Source organism: Lampris incognitus, chromosome 7 (assembly GCF_029633865.1).
Source record: "Lampris incognitus isolate fLamInc1 chromosome 7, fLamInc1.hap2, whole genome shotgun sequence".
In the NCBI taxonomy this organism is placed as follows: domain Eukaryota; kingdom Metazoa; phylum Chordata; class Actinopteri; order Lampriformes; family Lampridae; genus Lampris; species Lampris incognitus.
The window spans coordinates 42942946-42966833 of NC_079217.1; the positions used below are offsets into that span (position 1 = coordinate 42942946).

The 23888-nt window shown below is 44.5% G+C and overlaps 1 protein-coding gene and 1 long non-coding RNA gene across 5 annotated transcripts in view; one reads left to right on the forward strand and one right to left on the reverse strand.

Moving 5' to 3' along the window:
* Positions 1 to 366: 366 nt before the first annotated feature.
* Positions 367 to 3383, reverse strand: LOC130115792 (uncharacterized). Of its 4 annotated transcripts, XM_056283624.1 has the most exons (4): positions 3297 to 3312; positions 2987 to 3126; positions 1791 to 2617; positions 374 to 952 (listed from the first exon to the last, which is right to left on the reverse strand). In XM_056283624.1, the coding sequence occupies exons 3-4, from the start codon at positions 2605 to 2607 to the stop codon at positions 573 to 575; spliced, it is 1197 nt and encodes a 398-aa protein (XP_056139599.1). In that variant the 5' UTR covers positions 2608 to 2617; positions 2987 to 3126; positions 3297 to 3312; the 3' UTR covers positions 374 to 572. The 4 variants fall into 4 exon arrangements, with proteins under 4 accessions (XP_056139602.1, XP_056139599.1, XP_056139600.1 ...); XM_056283627.1 differs by having other exon boundaries at positions 367 to 1041; positions 2255 to 2617; positions 2987 to 3383; XM_056283625.1 differs by having other exon boundaries at positions 667 to 869; positions 2987 to 3381.
* Positions 3384 to 15080: 11697 nt separating this feature from the next.
* LOC130116188 (uncharacterized) overlaps positions 15081 to 23888 on the forward strand; it is a 53614-nt gene continuing 44806 nt past the window's right edge. The window contains exons 1-2 of the long non-coding RNA XR_008810548.1: positions 15081 to 15125; positions 15804 to 15904. This is a non-coding gene — a long non-coding RNA (uncharacterized LOC130116188). The remainder of the gene's footprint in view (positions 15126 to 15803; positions 15905 to 23888) is intronic.

Sequence of the window (23888 nt, forward strand, 5' to 3'; positions counted from 1 at the left end):
AATGACTTAAAATTTCATTATGCAAGTTATGATCGTACAAATAAAGTTATTATAATTACTACAATTATATGTATATTTTAACTCTTTTTTCCCTTTGAATTATTGCAATCACAGCAAATTACCATTAACGTTATTCTATTCATTGGTGTTATAAATTACTGTGAAGGGGGTGATCTTCATAAAGTTATCTATCTTTTTTTCGTCACTGACAAGTTTACTTCTCTCATCCTTGCTCTTTATTAGCTAAGTCAGGCCACCCCTGTTCCCCGAGAAAAACATTCAGTGATGGATAGCTGATGTTTTATAAAGACAATCAACAAAACATCAGAGGTGATTTTGAATTACCTTCACAAAAACGTGTCTGAACTATGTCTTAGCATGAAAGATCTTCAACAACCTGCCTCTTCCCCTTCACCACTGAAATCAAGAAGGAGTTTAATTTGGATAAATGGGATCATTCTTTCTGGCTTAAAGAGCAGGCGATCCAAATATTTTGTATAAATACTTCAGTGTCAGAACAGAGCAATATTATTTTCTAAGACCTGTTCTCATAAGGTTTGGTTACAATTTGATTATTTAGGAAAACTTTTATTTGTTGTATGTTCAGACAAAATGGCAACATATGATAATGGCATACAACGGCATATATATGGCATATAACATACTACTTCTCCTGAATCTCCACCTTGCTGTGGTGGAGAAGCTTGCATGTACCAGTGATCCCAAGAGCTATGCTGGCCGGAGCTTGGGTCACCCAAGGTGGACAGGTCAAGGGGGAGGTTCCAGATGAAGTGCGATCCAACAAAGACCTCAACTGGAACTGGCAGAAGATGTCTCCAGGTCGCAACGGCAGTGAAGGTGGATGAAGGCTGCAACAGAGGGTGGTCCTCAATCGTCTTGGTTCTCCATGCCATTGAACTCTGCCCACCCCCTGCCAAGGACTGTGTGGTGGCTGCAGGCACATCAGCCACTCCATATAAAAAGCTGTCACTTGCAGGCGTCCTCCCATTATGAGGCTCCAGGATCGGCCTCAATGCCGACCTGAGGACCCAGAGGGAGGACAGTCATACTCGACCTCGAGTGACCGCCGATGATAACATTCAAGTATTGTTACACATGAATTACACATGCATAGTTACAAAGTACATGGGTTTGGTAAAATGAACAAATCTCAAACAGAAATAACATTTGTCGAGGTATATGTTTTGACTGTAGGGTTTGCACTTTAAATTCCAGATGTCAATACTGGCTCTAGCTTTGAATTGTACTTAAAATGTACCTGGCCCTAGCAGGAATACCCATCTCCATCCCAGAGGTAAACAGCACAAGATTTTTTTTCTGCTATGTTTTATTATGTACGTTATGTTCTGTATGCTATGTTCTTAGATATGTTTCTTGTTCCCTGTAGCTATCGTGTCCTGTCTTTTACATATGTAGGGTGTTATTTTATGGATGCAGCATGGATGGAAACCCGATCCAAATGTCCTGTAATGTGAGACAATAAAGTTAATCTTGAATCTTGTTTAAGTGTAAACTATGAATAATGTGTATCAATATCTGGAAAAGTGCTTTATGTGCCAGTTATGAGCCAACAGCAATATGCAGACAAGGGTTTATTTACAATGCAATAATTTCTTACCCATCCTTATTCAGTCTTGATCACCATAAGTAGCCTTATCTTGCATCAGATTTAAACCTGGTAATTATGTTTTGTACTACGCCACCATTGTCATAGGCTCCAAGATAAGGCTCTATCATGCAACAGCCAGTAAGATGTGTGCATAACTCACCATATTCAATTTTAAATATTTTGCCTGCTGGAAGATGGAATGCCAGTGCCACCTCATCATAGACATAATATTTCAGTCCCGTGTTTTCCTTAGTGCTAATTATTTCATTGTCTTTGTCAATGATTATCTCATATTCATGATCACTACATATTGCCTGGGCTCGCCACAAGACAGTACTTTCCTTTCTCCGATACTCGCAAACTTCCCGAGTATAACCATCCCTAAATATTGGGTATTCGTCAAACATCTTGCAGTCTGGACTATGAATAACCACAGTGTATGAAATTGCTTTTTTGAATATCTCAGTTTCATAAATTCTCATGACGGGCTGCTTTCCAAAACAGAATTGCTCTTGATAGAGGTTCAGAAGTCGTTTAATGGGAAAGATAAATTGGTAATTGCCGTAACGTGAATCCGGTTTAAAAGTTGGGGATGTAGTAAATTTGCATAAGAAGGGATCTTGCCTCTTCCCTGTGGCTTTGGCCGCTGAAGAAGGAAATTCTTTGCGGAGATATTTATCCTCTGCTTCATCAATATCACTTTTATTAATGTGTAGACTCCAGTAGAGCAAATCGGTTTCACATCCTCCCTTGAATCCACTTGAGTCCATAATCCCATCCAGGTTAGCCGCTGTGGTTACGTGAGAAATGTTAGCGATGTGGAATTCCGCTTTGGGATACGGCGGCATATCTTCGAACAGGTATCGGTGGTGGCAGAGTGACGTCATCGTTTTTAAAACGTCCAGACTCAGGTGCTCTCCTTTAAAATAGTCTGAATCAATGCGCATTTTATTTTTTCTTTCTCGTTTTCTCCGCATTTCATTTGCCCTGAAAAGTACAAAATTGACTTAGTAATGGTTTTATCGTCTTACATCACAGCATACAATTCACCATAAGTTTGAGTTTCTTATTTCATAAAACAACGTGAACATTTTAGTTTCGTTTTCCCTCATCAGTTCAGCAAAAGACGAGAGAAGGCAAAATCTATTAATAGCCAGCCACAATGTAATAATAATAATAATAATAATAATAATAATAAAACTTATATAGAGCTTTTCTAACACTCAAAGTCACATTACAATAACGGGGTGGAACAAGACAACACATGCAGGTCATCGGTCTTAATGTTACAAGCTGTATCGCAACAATGAAAATGTGCAAATTTTAAAACAAAATGATACTAATACTGGCACTTACCTTTCTTTTCTTGTTTTAAAGCAGTAACTCGTGTAAATCTTAAATTAATCCTATTAAGTAGATCTCAGAAAGCAAATACACAGCTGAGGAAGTTGGAAGAAAGCAGACCGACAACTTCTCCCTTTGACCACACCAGAGCCCTAGAAAGAGAGAGTTACGTCAACTCCGTAGACGTCAGTGGGCCACAGCACTGGCGGATCATGGGAGCCCCGGATAGCTCCAAACAGTGCGCATAGAATATGTGTCACGTTGGAATATGTCTAGATCTATATATAAATGTAAAAATCTGAAAATATTGGTTAGTAGTTACCGGAAATCGGGGCTAAGCAGTTAATTTAAATGACCCGCCAAGCTTCGTTTGGAACTATTCGGCGGCTACATGAACCACGTGACCATCTCGCGTTCTGACCCCTCATTGACGCAACTTCTCTTTTTCTAGGGCTCTGGACCACACGAACGCGCGTGATGTTATTTCGTTGTTTCCTTAATTTCACAACGCCTCCCCAACAAAATGGCGCTGCGTAACCACGGCAACACCTACAGCCCTTAAAGTGAACCGGTCAACTTAATACAAAGCAACAAGCCGCTGTGACTCATGTCCACGAGTCCTCTCAACGCAACATCCTGTCCTTAGGAACAACCCCCCCCCCCAAAAAAAGTTGTGAACGTCACAAGTTTTGAACTTCAATTTGCTATTTATGGCCTGCAGGCGTCATTGATCTGAGCCAATACAACTCGTTTTTGAGTTAAAAAAATGCAAAATATGATTTATTTTGACTATGAAAAATAGACAGGTAAACATGTTGTGCTATTTATCAGGCTTTTAGAGACCCATATCCGATTGCTTCGGTAAGATAATCTAGTTTTGAAAGCGAAAAAAGAAGAATTGAAAGATTTCACATTCTGTTGTATTTGTCGACAGATTTAAAAACAGCTTTCTGTACAGGTTTGTTAGTGACTTGCATGTGTTTTCACTCCCACATTGTTTGCACACCACAGTGTTGTTTTCTATTTTAGGCTTTTGTAAAGAAAATCAATGTTATATTATCCACATTTACTAATTGATGAAACTTGATTGTAGTTAGGAGTCACTCCTCAGGCACTGCACTGTGGCAGGCAGCCCACTGTGCTGGTAGGATGGGTCAAATGCAGAATGAATCTCACAGCAGGGATTAATAAAGTATGTCCAGTTACTTTACAATCTGTAGCTCAATGAGAGTTTAATCAGTTCAATGTAATTCAATTTATTGTCATTAAAACAATGTGCAAGCACATGTAAAAATGAAATGAGGGCTGTGGCTTCACCAATCAGTGCAAGACAGACACAGACAAACACAGCAAACACAGTATAAGATATACACACATGAAGACCAAAAGCTAAAAATAAGTTAAAAAAGAGCAAGAGTACAAAATATTTAATAATATCTACAGACATTCAGTGGGTGGCCAGGTTCAGGTGGGCAACAGTTTGTGGAAAGAAGCTGTTTTTGAGCCTGGTAGTGCGGACTCTGAGGCTCCTGTAGCGCCTCCCAGAGCGCAGGGGGGAGAACAGTCCATGGTTGGGGTGGGTGGGATCGCTGCTGATGCTCAGACCCCTTCTAAGGCAGCGTTTGTGATACATGTCTTTTATGGCTGGGAGCTGGGTACCGGTGATATGCTGGGCCGCCTTGACAACCTGCTGCAGAGCTTTCTGGTCTTCTGAGGTGCAGTTGCCGTACCACACGGAGATGCAGCTGGTCAGGATGCTCTCTATGGTGCAGAGGTAGAAGTTGGTGAGAATTTTGGGGGATAGACGGGTGCTCCTCGGCCTCCTCAGGAAATGCAGGTGCTGTTGGGCCTTTTTCACAAGGGCCTGGGTGTTTAAGGTCCAGGAAAGTTCCTCGCTGACTCCAAGGAATTTAAATCTGGAAACACGCTCCACTTCCACCCCATTGATGTGTATGGGGGAGTGGCTGCAGCTTCTAGACCTCCTGAAGTCCACAATTAGCTCCTTCATCTTCTGCACATTGTTGGTAGTACACCATGATGTGAGGTGCTGAATCTCATCCCTGTAGGCCGTCTCGTCATTGTTGGTGATACGGCCAATGACTGTGGTGTCATCTGCAAACTTAACTGTAACATTTGAAGGGTGAGTTGGCAGGCAGTTGTGGGTAAAGAGGGAGAAAAGGAGGGGGCTCAGAACACAGCTTTGAGGATGTGTTTAAAATACTTTACAGACCAACATCAGAAGTATGTTGTACATGAGTAGCCAAATTATGAACCACAGTGGGGAGAAAATGTATTAATTCCTAAACTGGATTAGCTTTACTGGAGGTTCACAGTTTTACATGCCGTGTACATAGTATATCAGCACCATTCAGGAAAAAGGGACATGGGAGAAAGGATGTCTGATTTCTAGATGATTGTAGATGTACCACTATTTGTATCTGTAACTACTATTTAAGAAAACTATCAACGCTTATAACAAGATAAAAACCGAAAGTGGTTATAGTTTAAAATGTGGTAATATTTTAAAGGATATTTCCAGCCTAACTGAATTTAAAGTCACTGTAAACTTTTGAATGCAATGGGAAATTATACATTGATGAGCCAGAATATTAACCTAGTGCTTGAACTCGACCGATTGGTTCCTGTTGTTTCCTTTACCTTTCCTGGGGCTTCAGACGGGCTTATCCGAAAACTTACGCCCTGCAATTTGATCATCTCCAAACAAGGCCACATGTCAAGGTTTGGGTAGACTAGATAGTAAGCGAACAATCAGTTCTCGTAGTCAGTGTGTTTGATGCAGGACAAATGGGCAGGGGTAAAGACCTGGGCGACTTTGACAAGGACCAAACTGTTATGGCCAGACGACTGAGTCAGAGTATCTCTGCAACGGCAAGGCGTGTGGGTTGCTCCTGGACCTGGTCAGCAGTGGCGCGTACCACAAACCGGCGCCACGGCGTTGGGCTCCAAAGGCTCTTTGAGCTGCCAGAGCCTAAATGAACGGCAGCTTTTATTTTGACACGGAAGGAAGTTGAGTTTGGCAGTTGTGGTGTATAGGCCACGAAGAAGAAAAAAAATCATTCACGAAGAAGAAAGACGAAACGAGCTCACGACGCGTGATTTTTTTTCGGACCAGTTTTCCGCAAGAACGCGCCACCATCACGCCTGGATTCCTGGAAGACCCGCTCCTACTCTATCTCTGATTGGCTAACCCTATCTCTAACCCCACCCTAACCCTAACCTTAACCAACCTAACCAACGGAGGCAACAAGTACTAGCCAATCAGAGGCAGAGTTCCCGGAATGCGGGTGCGGAAAAAAACAGCGCTCATGACGGGAGAGACGAGGAACTTTAATGCAACAGTAGGTGATGATAATGCTCCAACTGATTGCAATTCGCCAATAAAATAGAAGAAGAAGAAGAAGAAGAAGACGAAGAAGAGTGTGGCGTGAGCTGCGGTTGGAAGACAGAGAAAAAGGGGGACAAAGCCAAAAATCAAAAAACAAAGGTGGAGGAAACTCACAAAATCATCGTATGTTTGGTCACAGGATTTTGCAGGGCTCAGGACGTTTCCCCTGACATTATAAATCAGAGCACTGAGGAAAATAGCTCTCTTTTTGTCATCATCATCAATTTCGTTAGCGATGAAAAAATATTGCATGATTTCACAATATTCATCCCAGGTCTGTAACTTGGAATCAAATGGCGACAGAATCCTGGTCGTACCCATTTTCCTTTACTCATGTTTTTTCAACAAATGTAAAAACAAAAAACAAAACAAAAACCAAAAAAACTAAGTTGTCTACCTAGCATGTCCACCAGTATTTTATTTTATTCTACACCCACTCTCAGCCCAAAACATCTGCCTGCATTCACCTTTTATCTCATCGTCATTTTTCTGTGGTATCTTAGGAGAGATGACCAAGTCAGGTGGCCTTTTCATGGCGTGTATTAATTTCTCTTGCATCAGGGAGTAACTGTAAGGTAGTAATGTAAATCCGCCACAGGGTGGCACTGTTACGCTGTATGTTCCCCTGGGAATGCCGCAAATGGCGATGTTTGTCCCTCTTGCAACACCGTACCCCTAAGTCTTGTCCCGGGCAAAAGCCTACGTTGATCACATGGTTTTTTGTTTGTCTGCCGGAAGGTGAGCAGTGTTACTGGCGGTCTGCATTATCATAAAAATATTGATTTATATCGCACATATTGTCTAACTGTTTATTCTGTGGTGTTAATAGACAAGTTTGCTTATAACCTAGTTAACGTTTGATGTCGAACATTGTATTTGGCAAGAGAAATGTGACAAAAAGTGTTGGCTAGCCTGTTGAGCATTAGCATAGCATATAACGCAGGATGCAGTATTATTTGAGCAGATTACACATGGTTTTTTGTTTGTCTGCCGGAAGCTGTGAGTATGATGAGGCCAGCGGCCAGCTGATTGATGAGAGGTGAAGTGTAAGCGAGTGCCAGTAAAGTGTCCAGGTCTCAGCCACGATCCCAAGCCTCCGCCTCCTTCCTTTTCCACGCAAACATCATACTACAACAAACACAACGCAGAGTCCCAGGGCGTGTAGGGAGACGACGGCCGAACGCAAAGTGCGGGTTACATCATGGTGCCGTCACCCGGATCGTGGTGCTTCGAGATCCAAGGAGATACAGAGACTCGCGTCCTCGCCTTTGCTGCTGCATTGAACTCCGTTACCTTCAGTGACTGGCTGGACAGTGTGGTGGACTGAACTACTGTCATCGGCGCTGCAGCATTGGCAAGATACTCACCTCTTCAAATATCCTTTAAAGACTGTTGAAAGCTTGCTATATCCATTTGAGGACTTTTTAGGATATTTCGATAAACTTAACTGTTATTTGAGTTGTGTAAAAGTGTGCTATGTGAGATCCTGCTATAGGAACACTGTGTTTAACATTAAGCTGATATATATCATTCATAATTTTTTGGTTTTGGTTAAGGGTTGTGTATTGACCATCTGATTTTGACTCAAGTTTAATGTGAGTGATTTAGAAAAAAATATATCAAAATGTTCAGTGACTATGCAGATTATCAGTCAAAGCAAGAAGGTGCCTCTGCTGCCACACCGGGTTCCCAACTGCCCCCGATGCCCACAGCCAGCCACAACTGTGACACTCCAGCCCAGACACAACCCCGCCTTTCAAGCAAGGGCGTAACAACCACCAGTGCTGCAAATCAACAGCAATCAGTGAGGCCAAAGCTTAACAACTACTTCACTAGCCCCACCACCACCCAACAGATGATCCTCCCTCAAGACCACCACAGCAGTCAGCAGCCCCCATACCCAGGACTAAGTGCACCACTCACTCCACCACCCCCAATACTGTCACCTTACCCTATTCACTACTCCACTCCAGCTCATGCACCCACCTTGCCAGCCTCTAGAGCTCCAATGCAAGCACCCTCACTATGTTTTGACAGAAGCCCAGCTGCCAAACCAATCCACCGAAACAGCAGGCCAGACTACAACCTGCCCTGTGCATCCCTTCCAGCCGTACAGATATTAGTGGAACCTAATCCCCCGGCCCAAGCCGGTGTGAACCAGCACACACACCCTTTGCCCATTCACAGCCTCTCGTGCCCCACCTCCACGGAAATGCAAACTGTACAGCGGCCGACCATGACTCACCCAGACACCCCTCCTTATCAAAGCCCTGCTGCCGAGCCTAAACCCCAGGTCTACACTGGTCCTGCATATAATCCCCCTGTGCCCCAGGCCCTCATGCCAAGCTTTCAAATGCCACCAATGATGACCATTATGAGCTACCCCTCTTCTACTGGCCAGACCCTTCAAAGTTTGCAGCGTGGATCAATCCCCCAGCTGCATATGTCACAGCATGCTGCCCTCTACCCCCAAGAGGTGACCACCCCACTAGCAGTGCAACATGTAGCCCCTAACCACACAGCCCCTGCCTCAGACCCTCGAGCTGTCATGTACCACAACACACTCCCACAACACCCATCCACCACCCTGCACATGCACCCACGTCCGTATGAGCCCCCAATGAATGCTGCCGTCAGAGCGGCAGCCAACACAACCCTTCCACCAGCTGCATATGGTGGGTTCATGCAAACTCATCAGGTAAAAAATGTCCAAATCTTCACTGGCAATCCAGACAGCAAAATACTTGTAGAAGACTGGGTTCGTGATATGCAGTACCTTCTGGAGGCAATCGAGCTCCCCACACACCTCCGCTTTTCGACTGTTGTGCGACACCTGAGCGGTGAGGCCAGGAAGCTAGTCCTGAACCTACCCCCCCACGACCAGACTCCAGAGAAGGCGTATGAGGAGCTCAGGGCTGAATACAGCGACACACAAGGCTCACTTGATCCACTAGCCGACTTCTATGAGCGCAGCCAGAGGTCCGGAGAGCCTGCTCTTATGCTATTGCTCTGGAGGCAACACTGAGAGCGGTAGAGGAAAGTCAGAGAGGGGGCAGGCAATTTCCTGATCGTGATAGTAAACTCACTCGACAGTTTCTAAGAGGGCTTATGGATGAGATGGTGTATGCAAGGATCGCACCAATGAAGCCCAGGCTTTTGAGTTTCCGGGAGCTGCAAGCAGAGCTTAGAAACCTTGCAAAAGAGACTCAGAAGTTCCAGTCACAACACAAGACAAAGAAAGCGCTCACCCAGGTGCAGGTCACATCAGAATGTGATACCAATATGAGGTCAGAGAGGTCAAAACACACTTCAGAGTGGACAGAGCTTAAAGATATGGTCAAGAAATTAGCTCTTAGCCAAGAAGAACAGGTGACCAAGTTGGCTCACCTTGAGTTGAGAATTGCTGCACCTACCCCTGCACCAGCCCCTGCTACCCCACTAAGGCCCCAACCATCTCCCAGAACAGTTACTCAGGGCTCCAGTGTTGTTTGCTACCGGTGTGGGAAGCAAGGGCATATAGCCCGAGTATGTCGAGCGGTGCTCCCAGATCCCAGTCTGCCCTGGACTCACCGACCCCAGCCTGCGACCTCCGCAGAGAGCACCACGCCCCACTCAACGCAGCATTTAAACGCCTAGAGCCTGTGGTAACTGGGGCAACCATGGGCAAGCAGCAAGACCCCCCACTGCAGGTGAGCGATACTGATGATGGAGTAGAGGACAATTCCTATTGTGGGTCCCAGGAATGAGGGTGAGGTGGAAGTCAATGGATTAAAGTGAAGGGCTCTTATCGATTCCGGCTCTCAGGTAACCAGTATTACTCACGGATACTGGTGCAACCACCCTGACCTCCATGGACAGAAACTACGGCCCTCTAAAATACCCATAGCAGGTGCAGCAGGTCAGGATGTGCCTTACTCTGGTGTCCTGTGTATTAAGTTGAAAGTGCTGGGGAAAGAGTTCCAGAGAGTGCCGGCTTTTGTTGTCCCTGACTCCGAGTATCGCTCCTCCGTCCCACTGCTTGTGGGAACTAATGTCGTCCGTGCCGCCAGGAGGCACCTCCAAGCAACCTATGGGGAGCAATATCTTCAGCGGGTGAAGGAAAGCCATCCAGAGTGGTACACAGCTTTACTGGAAGCTGGCGACACTGAATATACAGGAGCAGACGACATGGTGGGCCCTGCTGTGTACACTGGCCGTAAAATACACATCCCGGGAGGGAAAGAGATGGACTTAATGTGCAAAATCAAAACTGGCCCACAAAGAAAGACATACACAGCGCTAATTGAAGGCCACGCCTCCATTCGGCTTCCTCAGGACCTTATGGTCGCCAAAGTTCTTGCAGATGTGAAGAAAGGCTGTGCTCCTGTCAGAGTGATGAACCTGTCCCAACAAACTGTCACAATCAAACCACACACACAGCTGGCCAGCGCCTTCCTGGTGGACAGTGTTGTGGATTTTTCAGCCACGGAACAGGGTTGTCATCAAAATGAGGAGAACAAAGAGACATACCGGTGTCTGCACCAAGTTGTGAGCACTGATGGGGTGGATATAAGTGAGGCAGCAGTGGAGAATGAGCGCCAGCGCGCCCTCCTAAAAGAGCTTGTGGAGAGGAATATGGGGGTGTTCTCACAGCACTCAATGGACTACGGCCACACAAAAACAGTGCAGCACGAAATCCCCCTGGTCGACTCAAAGCCCTTTCGACTCCCGTACCGCAAGATTCCCCCTTCACAGTGGCAGGATGTGAGGAAGTTGCTGACAGAAATGGAAACAGCAGGGGTTATCAGGCCTAGTAAGAGTCCATATGCTTCGCCAGTAGTGATTGTTACCAAGAAAGACGGATCACTAAGATTATGCATCGATTACCGAAGGCTGAACGCCTGCAGCACAAGAGATGCATTTCCACTGCCCAGAATAGAGGAGGCCCTGGAGGCTCTGGGTCAAGCAAAGTATTTCTCAACACTTGATCTCACATCTGGATACTGGCAGGTAGAGGTGGCGGAGCAGGACAAACACAAAACAGCATTCAGTACTCCCATGGGGCTGTTTGAAGCCAACAGAATGCCTTTCGGCCTTCAAAACGCTCCGTCCACCTTCCAGAGACTCATGACCTGCTGTTTTGGCGATCTGAACTTCACCCATCTCCTGATCTACCTTGATGATCTGATCATATTCTCTAAAACCTTTGATGAGCATCTGGAGAGGCTGCAGCTGGTGTTCGATCGACTGAAGGAGCATGGCTTGAAGTTGAAGCCTTCCAAATGTCAGCTTGTGAGAAAGGAGGTGCACTACTTGGGTCACCTGGTGTCTGTGGAGGGCATCAGGACAGACCCAGAGAAGATCAGCAGAGTCAAGGACTGGGCGAGGCCCACGAATCGTAAAGAGGTGCTTCAGTTCCTGGGATTCACCGGATATTACAGGCGGTTTGTGTGCAGTTACTCTACCTTGGCCGCGCCCCTGTACCGCCTTACCGCTGGTGACCCTAGAAAGAAACGGAGAGGGGGGAAGAAGAGGTTAGTGCCTGACCCGCCCTTTGTCTGGACTGATGAGTGTGAGGAGGCTTTTCAGTCACTGAGAGAAAGATTGACAACTGCTCCAGTGTTAGGCTATCCAGACTACAGCCTACCCTTTCTGCTCCAGACTGACGCCTCGGGGGAGGGGCTTGGTGCTGTATTAGCCCAAGTTCAGGACGGAGTCGAGAGAGTCATAGCTTATGGCAGCAGAGGCTTGAGCCCAGCAGAGACGAGGTATCCTGCACACAAACTAGAGTTCCTCGCTCTGAAATGGGCAGTGACCGACAAGTTCTATGACCATCTATATGGGCGCAAGTTCTCAGTCCAGACAGACAATAACCCCCTCAAGTATGTCATGTCGTCTGCAAAATTGGATGCTACAGGTCAGCGGTGGGTGTCTCGGCTGTCAGCATTTGATTTTGATGTGTAGTATCGAAGGGGACAGAATAATGCGAACACTGATGCCCTCTCCCGGCTGTCTAACCAGGAGGTCACCGAAGTCCTGCAAACCTGCCCTCAGCTTGTATCAGCCAAAGTACAAAGGTGTGTAGAGGAACAATCTCCCCAACAACTGGAAAGCTCCGCTTCAGAGGGACCTGAGCATCAAGAACCTCTGTCACACACGCTCGGTGAATCCTATCAAGATGTGGGGATGGACTCTCTACCTGCATTGACAAAACAGGAGATTCGTGCAGGGCAAAAAGAGGATGCTGTAATCGGTCCCGTTTTGCACTTTAAAAGTGTGAACCAAAAACCGAGCCGCAGCGAGAGGATTGGTGGTGGCAGGCAGGTTTGCCTTCTCTTAAAAGAGTGGCGGAGGTTATTAGTAAGGGATGGAATAATGTATCGTCAGGTCCAAGACTGTCAAAGGGGAGTAGTAGAGCAGCTGGTACTACCAGAGAGATTTCACACATCCGTCAAGACTGCACTTCATGATGACTCAGGGCATTTAGGGTTTGAGAGAACGCTGCAGATGATAAGGGAGAGATTTTACTGGCCTAAGATGTTCCAGGAAATCAAGACTTGGTGTGAGCAGTGTGAAAGGTGCTGCCTCAGAAAGACTCCGACTGCAGGCCTCAGGGCTCCCCTGGTCAGTATTCACAGCAGCGCTCCTATGGAACTTGTGTGTGTAGACTTTCTGACTCTGGAGAAATCAAAGGGAGGCATAGAAAATGTGCTTATTGTCACTGACCACTTCTCCCGGTACGCCCAGGCCTATCCCACTAAAGACAAAAAAGCCTGTACAGTGGCGAAGGTACTGTGGAAGAACTTTTTCTGTCGGTTTGGATTCCCAGCAAAACTACATGCAGACCAGGGGCGTAATTTTGAAAGTGCTGTGGTGAAAGAGCTGTGTAAGTGTACTGGTGTCACTAAGACACACACAACCCCCTATCACCCCCAGGGTAACGGCACCACCGAAAGGTTCAACCGGACTCTCATGGACATGCTGGGGACACTAGAGCCTCACCTGAAACCCCACTGGCATGAGTATGTGGATGCAATGACACATGCGTATAACTGCACCAAACATGACTATACTGGGTACACACCGTATTACCTAATGTTTGGTAGACATCCACGACTGCCAGTCGACCTGATTTTTGGGCTTTCTACCACCAAAGAGCCATGTGAGTATAGTGAATATGTCCAGACACTGCATGACTGTCTGTCGGAAGCTTATACTCAGGCTAACCAGGCCTCACGACATGCAAAAGAGCAGCAGAAAAGGTACTATGATCAAAAGGCAAAGAGTCAAGGTTTCAGCCCAGGGGACAGAGTCTTGGTCAAAATATGTCATGTGGAGGGACGGCAGAAACTGGGAGACAGATGGGAGTCACGCCCATACATTGTGGTGAAGAAACAACCCAGTATACCTGTGTATGTGGTCCGAACAGAGGATGGTGAAAAAGAGAGAGTGGTTCACCGCAACCTTCTTACACAGTGTATGTTTCTTCCGGTGGAGCGGGCTGGTGCAGCAACAAGTGCAGGAGTTGAGTCTGACATGGGGGACTGGGAGGTGGATGGCATGGAGGTAATGGGGGAGGAAGCCGAAAAAGTGAGTCAAGGGGGGGAAGAGGACTTAAATGTCAGTGACACCAACGCACTTGATGGCCCCAGCCTGAGGAGGAACCCACAGAGAACTCGACGTCCCCCAAAGAAACTGTCTTACGAGTCACAGGTGGTGAGATCAAAAGAGGAACAGCAGAAGATAGAGAGGGGCTGGATATTGTGGCAGAGGGCCATAGCAGAGAGAGTAGCAGGGCACGTATAATCCATGGAAAAAAACAAAAAACAAACAAGTTTTATTAATGGTTTATTTACTTTGATTGCATTTACACATCTACATTTCATATGCAACTCATGGTATTAATACGTCACTTTCAGTGTGATCTGTTTTAATGTTTATGCTCATAAGTTTTATTTGTTTTGTTTTCTTTGGTCTGATGGCTGGGACGCCATCAATTAAAGAAGGGGTAGATGTAAGGTAGTAATGTAAATCCGCCACAGGGTGGCACTGTTACGCTGTATGTTCCCCTGGGAATGCCGCAAATGGCGATGTTTGTCCCTCTTGCAACACCGTACCCCTAAGTCTTGTCCCGGGCAAAAGCCTACGTTGATCACATGGTTTTTTGTTTGTCTGCCGGAAGGTGAGCAGTGTTACTGGCGGTCTGCATTATCATAAAAATATTGATTTATATCGCACATATTGTCTAACTGTTTATTCTGTGGTGTTAATAGACAAGTTTGCTTATAACCTAGTTAAAGTTTGATGTCGAACATTGTATTTGGCAAGAGAAATGTGACAAAAAGTGTTGGCTAGCCTGTTGAGCATTAGCATAGCATATAACGCAGGATGCAGTATTATTTGAGCAGATTACACATGGTTTTTTGTTTGTCTGCCGGAAGCTGTGAGTATGATGAGGCCAGCGGCCAGCTGATTGATGAGAGGTGAAGTGTAAGCGAGTGCCAGTAAAGTGTCCAGGTCTCAGCCACGATCCCAAGCCTCCGCCTCCTTCCTTTTCCACGCAAACATCATACTACAACAAACACAACGCAGAGTCCCAGGGCGTGTAGGGAGACGACGGCCGAACGCAAAGTGCGGGTTACATAACAAAGAAGTCAGACGGAATGTATGCATTCATTTTACTATCTGATCCAATTATGTCTTCTTCTCGTTCAGGATAACATCGGAATCAACGCAGGACAGTGGCACCCAGTGCCACTACTCCAGGTAAGGTATTTTACATATACATGGTCACAATATTACATACACCTTAACAACAAATATTACTGGAACCTCTACAGAACGTTCCAAATAAACATTTAATATCCAAGAATTCACATTATAGACAGTACCACTGACAATCCCTCTATAAATTGGCCACAATTTCAAACATTAACCATACACGGTCTATCCATATATGAGGTTTTGACCCAGTCTTGTGTCTTATTTTTTCCTCTCATTTGGTGTCTCACGGTGTGATGTGTGTGTGGCCTTCCAAGTAACCGTAGATAATTCCATTTGGCTGAGGATATCTTAGCTGACCATAGCTAATGGCTGTTTGGTATTTTCCTCCTCAGTGCTTGGTGCAGTCTGTAGAGAGATGCTTGATCGGGGTCACCTTGTAATAAATAACTGAGGTGTAGAATATCTGTTTTCTGTCTCTCTCCCCATACCCCTCTTTCCTTCCATGCATTCTACTAATAGTGGGACTAGACAAGGGACTGTAGAAAGGGATGACCCTCACCTGTCACATGCATTCACAAAAATTCTTATACGTACACACACACATACACACATGGAGAGACAGGCATATGCACACAATCCTTTCTCTCCAGACTCACCCTGCACTGCCCAGAGACAGATTAGCTGTGACCCAGTGTTGCCCTGTGACCTCTGCCCTTCCAGAGAGCTCTCGGAGAGTGGACCCATGGACTGCTACTGAAATCCAATTATCCCACCAAGCAGGGAGGCAAGAGTGCGGAGATGGAGAAGAGGGTATAGTGAAGGTGGGTGGGCAGTGAGTAAATAAATTTAATAAATAAATCTATACTCCTCTCCATCAAACTTGTTCTTTTTCCATCAATTTCTCCTTCTCTTTCATCTCTTCTGCATTTTGTTCTTTCCTCGTGTTTTTCTTTTGGGATTCAAAAATTTCGATATATTTGGAAGCTTTTCTCTGACCTTGCCATTTACTTTTATGGTAATCTGAAAGTTCACAGTAAAGAGCAACATGAAACAAAGAGGACAATGTGAAAGCATAGCCTGCATGGCTGAACACATTTGAGTAGCCTTATTAGATTTACATTATTTTATTACAAGCCACTGAAAGCTATATAAGGTATATTAAATCAGATATTATATTGAAATCAGGAGCAAAAATAGGAATATGAGAGGGTGAGAAGATATGTTTATTTATAAAGGTTTATTTTAAAATATATTTATATTTAATATTCATTAAGAGATGTTTATTTATAAACATAAATAAACAAATATTTATGTTTATGATGTAAAAACCTTAAAAAGCTCTCTGTTGGCAATGCATATTCATGAGCATCATGGCAGACTTTGTAATCTTTGAAATGGACCTTGTGAAGGTTATAAAATCTTTTTTATTCTTTTTACTTATGGTACCTTTGGCTGTCTTTATCGATCAATGAATCAGTGTTCATGCAGCTTTTATCCAGCGTGTGCTGAGAGACTTACCTATAAGCTTTAGCACCAAGGCCGCCAAAAGAGGTATAAACTCTCCAAAAGTCTGATTGCCAGGATTATCAATTTGCCTGGTATACAATATCGCCTCCAATCTTCTTAATTCTCATGAATTATCTTCAGGTTCCTCTTTTTAATTCGTACACATCAACTTAGCAAGCAAACAGACTTCAGTATTGGGGCAGACAGCAAATGAGTGGGCCGCAGCGTTTTGTGATTCAACCAAGTATTTGCTATTGTTGTGGAGGTTTGTGTGCATGTCTGTATATGCACGTGTGTGTGTGTGTGTGTGTGTGTGTGTGTGTGTGTGTGTGTGTGTGTGTGTGTGTGTGTGTTTGTTGATTTGTATGTTTGAATTTTCCGGCCAGGAGAGATGCAGATGGAAGAAAGAATGCAGGAGTGAGAGAATAGAGGGTTTATTTATTTATTTCTATTTTTCCAGTTTTTCCCTCCTAGCTGATGATACAGTTGAATGTTTTTGGAAGCTTGCTGGCAGCAGCATCATTAGACTGAAGTGAGTTAAAGTTATCTTCTGTGGGGGCTCATGTTTTTTTTTTTAATATACGATATTATCAATCTCCCTTTCTTTTTCTTTCTATTTTTAATTTTTCTTACTCTGTGGATTCAGCACAAGCATGCATACAAAACTGGCAGCATTTGCCGCAAGATATATTACAGTGTCCTTGTGGAGTAAAGGCCCAAACAAGACACTGAATAGTACACTAATAACAATGGGTAATCAAAGATAAATTCACAAATTTCTGAAAAATGACGATGCTAATTGTGATGATCAAAGAATCCTCTGTGACCTAAACAGTGACCACAGATTATGAAGTAGCGCCATGCTCCAGACTTGTGCATCCTCACTGTCCTCCTAGTCTTTCCTATTTCCCCCCTCCGTACTGTTTGCTATTAAAAAAATAAAAAGATGCAATCAAAAATCTCAGGAGATGAAAGAAAAAAATGAATTCCCATTTTAATTTGATATCCATTCTCATACTTTCTTGGTCAAATTAAGACCTTCCTTTAGCTCCACCTAGTCCTAGTAATGATTGATTAATTTTATTTTTTTTCTAATTAAAGACTGAGTGATGCAGCTTAGTTGAAGGTATCAGCAAAAAAAACTCACAAGTGTGCTAGTCAGCCTCCTAAAGCAGAATATTGTAGAGATGAATACAAAGTGTCATCAAAAACTTGTTCATTAAGACATTACATGAGAATTGAAAATGGTACCTTCACTCATCACCTTCATTGATATGCCGGTCAAACCTATAAAATAATGTGTGGGGGGGGGGCTTATGATGTCAGGAAACAGGTCTATTGTCCTTAGGACATAATCGGCCTTTAATTCCAATCACTTGCATGACTAGCCACATTGACGTGCTTCCCTTCAGGATGGACAGACAACGTGTATATGTTCTTCTCTCTCTCTCTCTCTCTCTCTCTCTCTCTCTCTCTCTCTCTCTCTCTCTCTCTCTCTCTCTCTCTCTCTCTCTCTCAGCTCAATTAGAGCCCCGAGCACCCTTTTCCATTTTCTTTTGTGTGTGTCTTTTTTACACTATGATATCTACTTTCGAGTGACCCGCCAATAATAATGATAATACCTACACAGGCGTGATACAGTTTGCCAAGCAAGACAGTCCTTTTCCTCCAGTATCCATCCATCCAGCCATTATCCAAACTGCTTATCCTGCTCTCAGGGTTGCGGGGATGCAGTCAGCAGTCATTGGGCGGCAGGCGGGGAGACACCCTGGACAGGCCATCACAGGGCCAACAAACACACAATTCACTCCTATTTCCCCCAGTATCATAAACAAAAACAAAAAAATACTGCAAGCACTTTATTTGCTGAAGTAGACACTGACAAATCCCACCCGACAAATAGCTCATGAATTTCTCTCTACTGATGTGTGATGAATTTGCATCCTTTTTTTAAAGATAAAATTGATTGTATCAAACTTGAGATTAGCTCAAGCCTGAACCACACTTTCCACTTACCAACTATAACTACAAGGACATCAGTCCTGATTTCAGAGTTCAGCCCCATCAGCAGAGATACCTTATTAGAAATAGTGCAGCCCCTTAATTCATCCACTTGTTGTCTTGACAATTTGCCAACTAACTTTTAAAAAAAATGTTTTAATCGCCATAGAAACTGATGTTCTTAACATAATGAATGTTTTACTTCTGTCTGGCACCTTTCCTTCATCCTTGAAAACTGCAGTTGTTAAGCCCTCATTTAAAAAAAAAAGCAACCCTCAGCAACTTCCGACCTACCTCAAACTTACAAAATTATAGAGAAGACAGTTTTTAATCATCTATCACATTTCTTAATTTTAAATGGCTATTTTGGAAAAAAAAATCAGTCAGGCTTTCATGCCAATCACAGCACAGAGATGGCTCTTATTAAGGTTTGTAATGATAATTGTTTTAATAGTGATTGTGTGTCTGACGTTCTTGTGTAAGAAGTGGGGTTGTTGTGAAGCATCTAGTGTGTTGGTGTAGTGTTCTGTGCCTGTCACGTCTCACTCTCAGTCTTCACTGCTGGCTAGCAGAAATGCGAACAGGAGAGCCGAGTGCGTGAGTCTCTCCCTGCCAGTACATAGCCTCTCCAACAGCAAGCCCTGTGTAGTGCCTCCTCGTGGCAACACACGGGAACTGGGTACACCTTGACCCTGGCTGAACTACTAGGGACCCGGGGGAGGTCTGGCCTCTAGACGTGCAGTATGCAGGCCCACCGGTGCGTGGATATTCATTGATGCCTACGAACCAGCCCCCAGCTATGGGTTAAATAGTACCACTGCCTAGTGGATACCTCGGGAGAGGAATAGGCTACAGGAGTAAACCCCTACAGAAAATCAACATCTACAGTGCTGTAATTTTTTTTTGTTTTTCTTGCCCTTTTGTATCTGTTTAAGTGCATAACAAACACATGTGTCACTGAGGGTTTGATAGATAGCTCGCTCGTTCCAATCATTTGACTTGGTCGTTCGTTTGATTGGATGTCATTGTTTTAGCTCCTGCCCCTTACAGGAATGACAGATTTTTTTTCATTTCGGTGTCAAACGTCTTTTTTTTCTTTCTTTTTTTGAGTACTATCAATTACTGTCGGGATATAATAAAAAATTTAAAATTTTGCCAAAAATCGGCGTCCGCCTATAGCTTGCTTATATAGAACAGTCCATGGAACAATACTCTGTTTGTAAACAGTCTCAAATGACAATAACATTGTCAGTTCATGAGCTAGAATAATCTCTCAGTCCACAACAGTCCATATTGGATCGTGAGATTACTCATACTCACGGAGGTAGGGAGAAGGACGTCTGTTGCACCGAACAGGATATCTTGGTGGTGGTGTATTGATAAAAGTCTCATCGCTATTGTCATCTGGCTCTGGTGGAATGCTCTCGCGCTCAGTAGGGATTTTCTTGAAAAAGGATGATGGAGTGTCCATCCTTTGTTACTGTGACCATAGAGCATTTGATCTTGGACATAGTGTATGGTTCATTTTTGTAGGGTGTGGTGAGCTTGTTGTGCTTACGCTGGCGGTAGAGCATGGTGTCTTCTGGGGTTAGAGTACTTGGTGTTGTGTGACGATGTGTGTCGGCATAAGCTTTCATCTTAACTTTAGCCTCTCGATCTTTTGCTCGGATTCCATGATCTGAGCTGTTGGAAGTGGCATGGTTGACTGCGGGAATCTTTGTGTAGATCTTCCGTTGGAACAAAAGCTCCACTGGTTGGTGTAGAACGATACGCTCGAAGGAAGATGTTGAGATGCTGCTTCCATGGTATGCCTTGTGTTCCTGCAATACAGATGGTCTTGCTTAGTGTGTGCATAAAATGTTCTGCAGTGGCATTAGCCTGGGGCCACTGGGGTGTGATTTTGTGGTGGTGAAACCCAAGATAGGTTGCGAAATGGGCAAACTGGTCACCATTAAATGGAGGGCCATTGTCTGTTTTGAACACTCTAGGGATTGCAGACATGGAGAAAACTTTGTCTATAACTGGTATGACTGTGTTAGCTGAAGTTGACTTAACAGCTTCAACTACTGGGTACCGTGTGTATTCATCCACAATGACAAGTAGATACTGTCCAGTGGGGAGAGGTCCATAGAAGTCTGGACTTGTGCTCTGCCAGGGGGCTTCTGGTAACTCAAGACATCTGCAGTGGCTCTGAGTGTGTGACTTGTGTGTTCGCCTGGCATGCTATACAGTTTTTGACTGTAGCTTCTCCTTGCTGGTTCTTGTTTGAAAACCAAACTTTTGTCCTGAGGAGTGTTTTTGTCTTAACGATGCCCTGGTGTCCCTCGTGGGCGAGCTGTAGGACTCTGTTCTGTAGGGCTGTGGGGATGACGATTCTCATGTTTCTTGATATTATATCGTCCATGGGTGACACTGTTAGTGCACTGCTAATTTGTTTGAACTGCTTCAGAATGGCAATGTCTTGTGTGCCATGTGTGACCTTATACCACATATTGTTTCTGATACGTGCACTGACTTTTGTAGTGTCGGGTCTTTCAGAGTCTCCTCTTTAATCTCTGTAAGAGTCATTGCTTTGGGTGTAGCGTGATGTATAATGAAGTTGATATATTCCTCTGCTACTTTTGCTGCCTGTGTGCTGTCACCTGTCTGTGTGGGTATGGGATGACGGGACATGTAGTCGGCTGGGTTGTCAGCTCCTTTTCTATACTCCACTTTGTAGTTGTATGGCTGAAGCCTCAGTCCCCATCTCTTGATTCTGGCAGGTGGTTTTGATCTGGGATTGTTCCAGATAATCTCAAGGACCTTGTGATCAGTCACTAGTGTGAATGCATGTCCGTACATGTATGAGTGGAAATGTTCGTGGCTCCAGACAACAGCCAGTGCTTCTCACTCTGTTTGTGAGTAGCGCTTTTCCACATCACTGAGAGCCCGGCTTGCATATGTTATGGTGCGTCTTTCACCTTACTCCTCTTGATAAAGGATGGCACCAAGCTCTACAGGGCTGGCATCGATTATCAGCTCTGTTTCTTTGTTTGGATCAAAGCATGACATGGTGGTATCACCGGTGAGACTATCTTTGATGGCATTTAGTGCTGCTTCTTGTTCTAGACCCCACTCCCATGGCATATCTTTCCTTGTGAGCTTGCGCAGTGGTGCAGAGATAGAGGCAAAGCCTTTGATGAATCAAGAACAGTAGTTGGCCATCCCGAGTAGACTTCTGATTTCACCTGGCAGAAAAGATGAATCCAAAGAATTTGAGCCTGGACTTGTTGAATTCACATTTCTTTTGGTTGAGCATGAGGCCGTGATCTTTGAGCCTCTTGAACACTGCTATGAGGTTGTTGTCATGCTGAGACTGGGAGGTACTGTAGACGATGATGTCGTCACTTAGATTTTTCACTCCTTTGAGGCCTTGGAGAGTCTGGCAGATTGTGTTCTTAAACACCTCTGCAGCTGATGAGATACCGACGTTCAGGTGTTTATATCGCCTCAAACAAAGGTGGGTGGTGAACGTGGTTATATACCTGCTGTCAGGGTGGAGCTCTAGCTGGTGGTACCCTGCTGTCAGATCCAGCTTAGAAACCACAGTGGCCTCATTCAGTTCATGAACAACATCATCCATGGTGGGTGTGATGTGACGTTCATGTTCAATGGCAGCGTTTGCTTGATGCGAGTTATCAATGGACTGTTATTGATGGACTGATACTAAGAGGACACAGGATTGTGTTACTGAAACAGAAAGTGAAACAAGTGCTGAAAATCGCACATGAGACGCACCAGGGAGTGGTCCGCACAAAACAGTACCTGAGGAGCAAATTCTCTTGGCCCAATATGGACTTAGATGTTGAAAGACTGACCAGAAACTGCTCCTGTGTGATCAACCAGCCGCTGCATGACGATCCACATCTTCAACCACTTGAACTGCCACCCAGACCCTGGACTAAGTTAGGTGTTGACCTAGTAGGTCCTATAGAGAACAACTACATATTGACTCAAACTGACTATTAGATTTCATACCCGGAAGCACTTGTGGGTCAATTTGGGAAATACTTTTCTGAGGCTGACTCCTGGTGCAAGGACAAGACATCAAGTCAAGTCAAGTTTATTTACATAGCACATTTAAAACAACCACAGTTGAACCAAAGTGCTGGTTGAACCAAAGTGACGTGGATAGGTTTTCCATCCAAAGATAATGCAGCAGATGGCTCAAACTTGATAGTGACAGAGGAGGATCAGCTCATTGAACTATCCACTGACAGTACATACAGAAACATGTATGAGACAAGACCACTCATCCAGTTCTGGATCACTTGCCAGAAAGACTTCCCACAATTGACAGCAAAAGCAATGAGGAGTCTTTTACCTTTTGCAATGACATATCTTTGCGACAGTGGATTTTCCTCCCTTACCTACCTGAAAAGCAAGTACAGGTCAAGACTTCAGCCTGAGGCTGATATGGCCCTCTATCTGACAACCTCCATCTGCCCTAGAATAGACAAGCTGTGTTCCACTCACCACGGTCAGACCTCTCACTAAGGTAGGAGCTGTGCCATCCACACATAAAGTTAAGTTTAATGCTTCATTGTCCCTCCCCCATTTCAATTGTGAAACTGTAAATGTAAAAAATGTCAATATAGAATTATAACATGTTCTATGAAGCACCCCACTGTTATAGATAATGTAGTATATAGTTCTGTTTACTAAACATATGTGTATGGAAGTATGTGTATATTTACAAACACACACACACACACACACACACACACACACACACACACACACACATACGTATATATCAATACAGATGCAGAAAAAAAAAGTTTTAATACATAGCAGTACAGGCCTGTTTCGTGCGTCGCACACTCATCAGCTGCTAATGTGATTCAACAAAGAAAGACATACAGTTTACGTTGCCCAACATTTAAACTAGTTTAAATGTTTCCTCATTTAAAAAAAAAACAAACAAACAAACTGTAGCTGAATATATTTCATTATCTTCAGCTACAGTTATTAAGGAGTTGACAAAAATATTGTAGCGAATTTGGAGGGCAGTCTGGGACCGTCACAGCTGGGATGCAAACCCGTGTCTCCCACTCCGCAAGCGACAACGTTTACCAGTCGACTAAAGGGTCCGATCCGTTAGTCAAGGACCAACGTGTCTACTTATCCATGGATGTTACACTCCCCCCTCCTTCGTGAAGCACATCCCTGCGCTTCAGCGCTTCAGCATCCCAGCTCCTTCACGCCTCTGGGCGCACGTACTTCCGATGACCTCACGGTCTCACCATCCCACTTCTG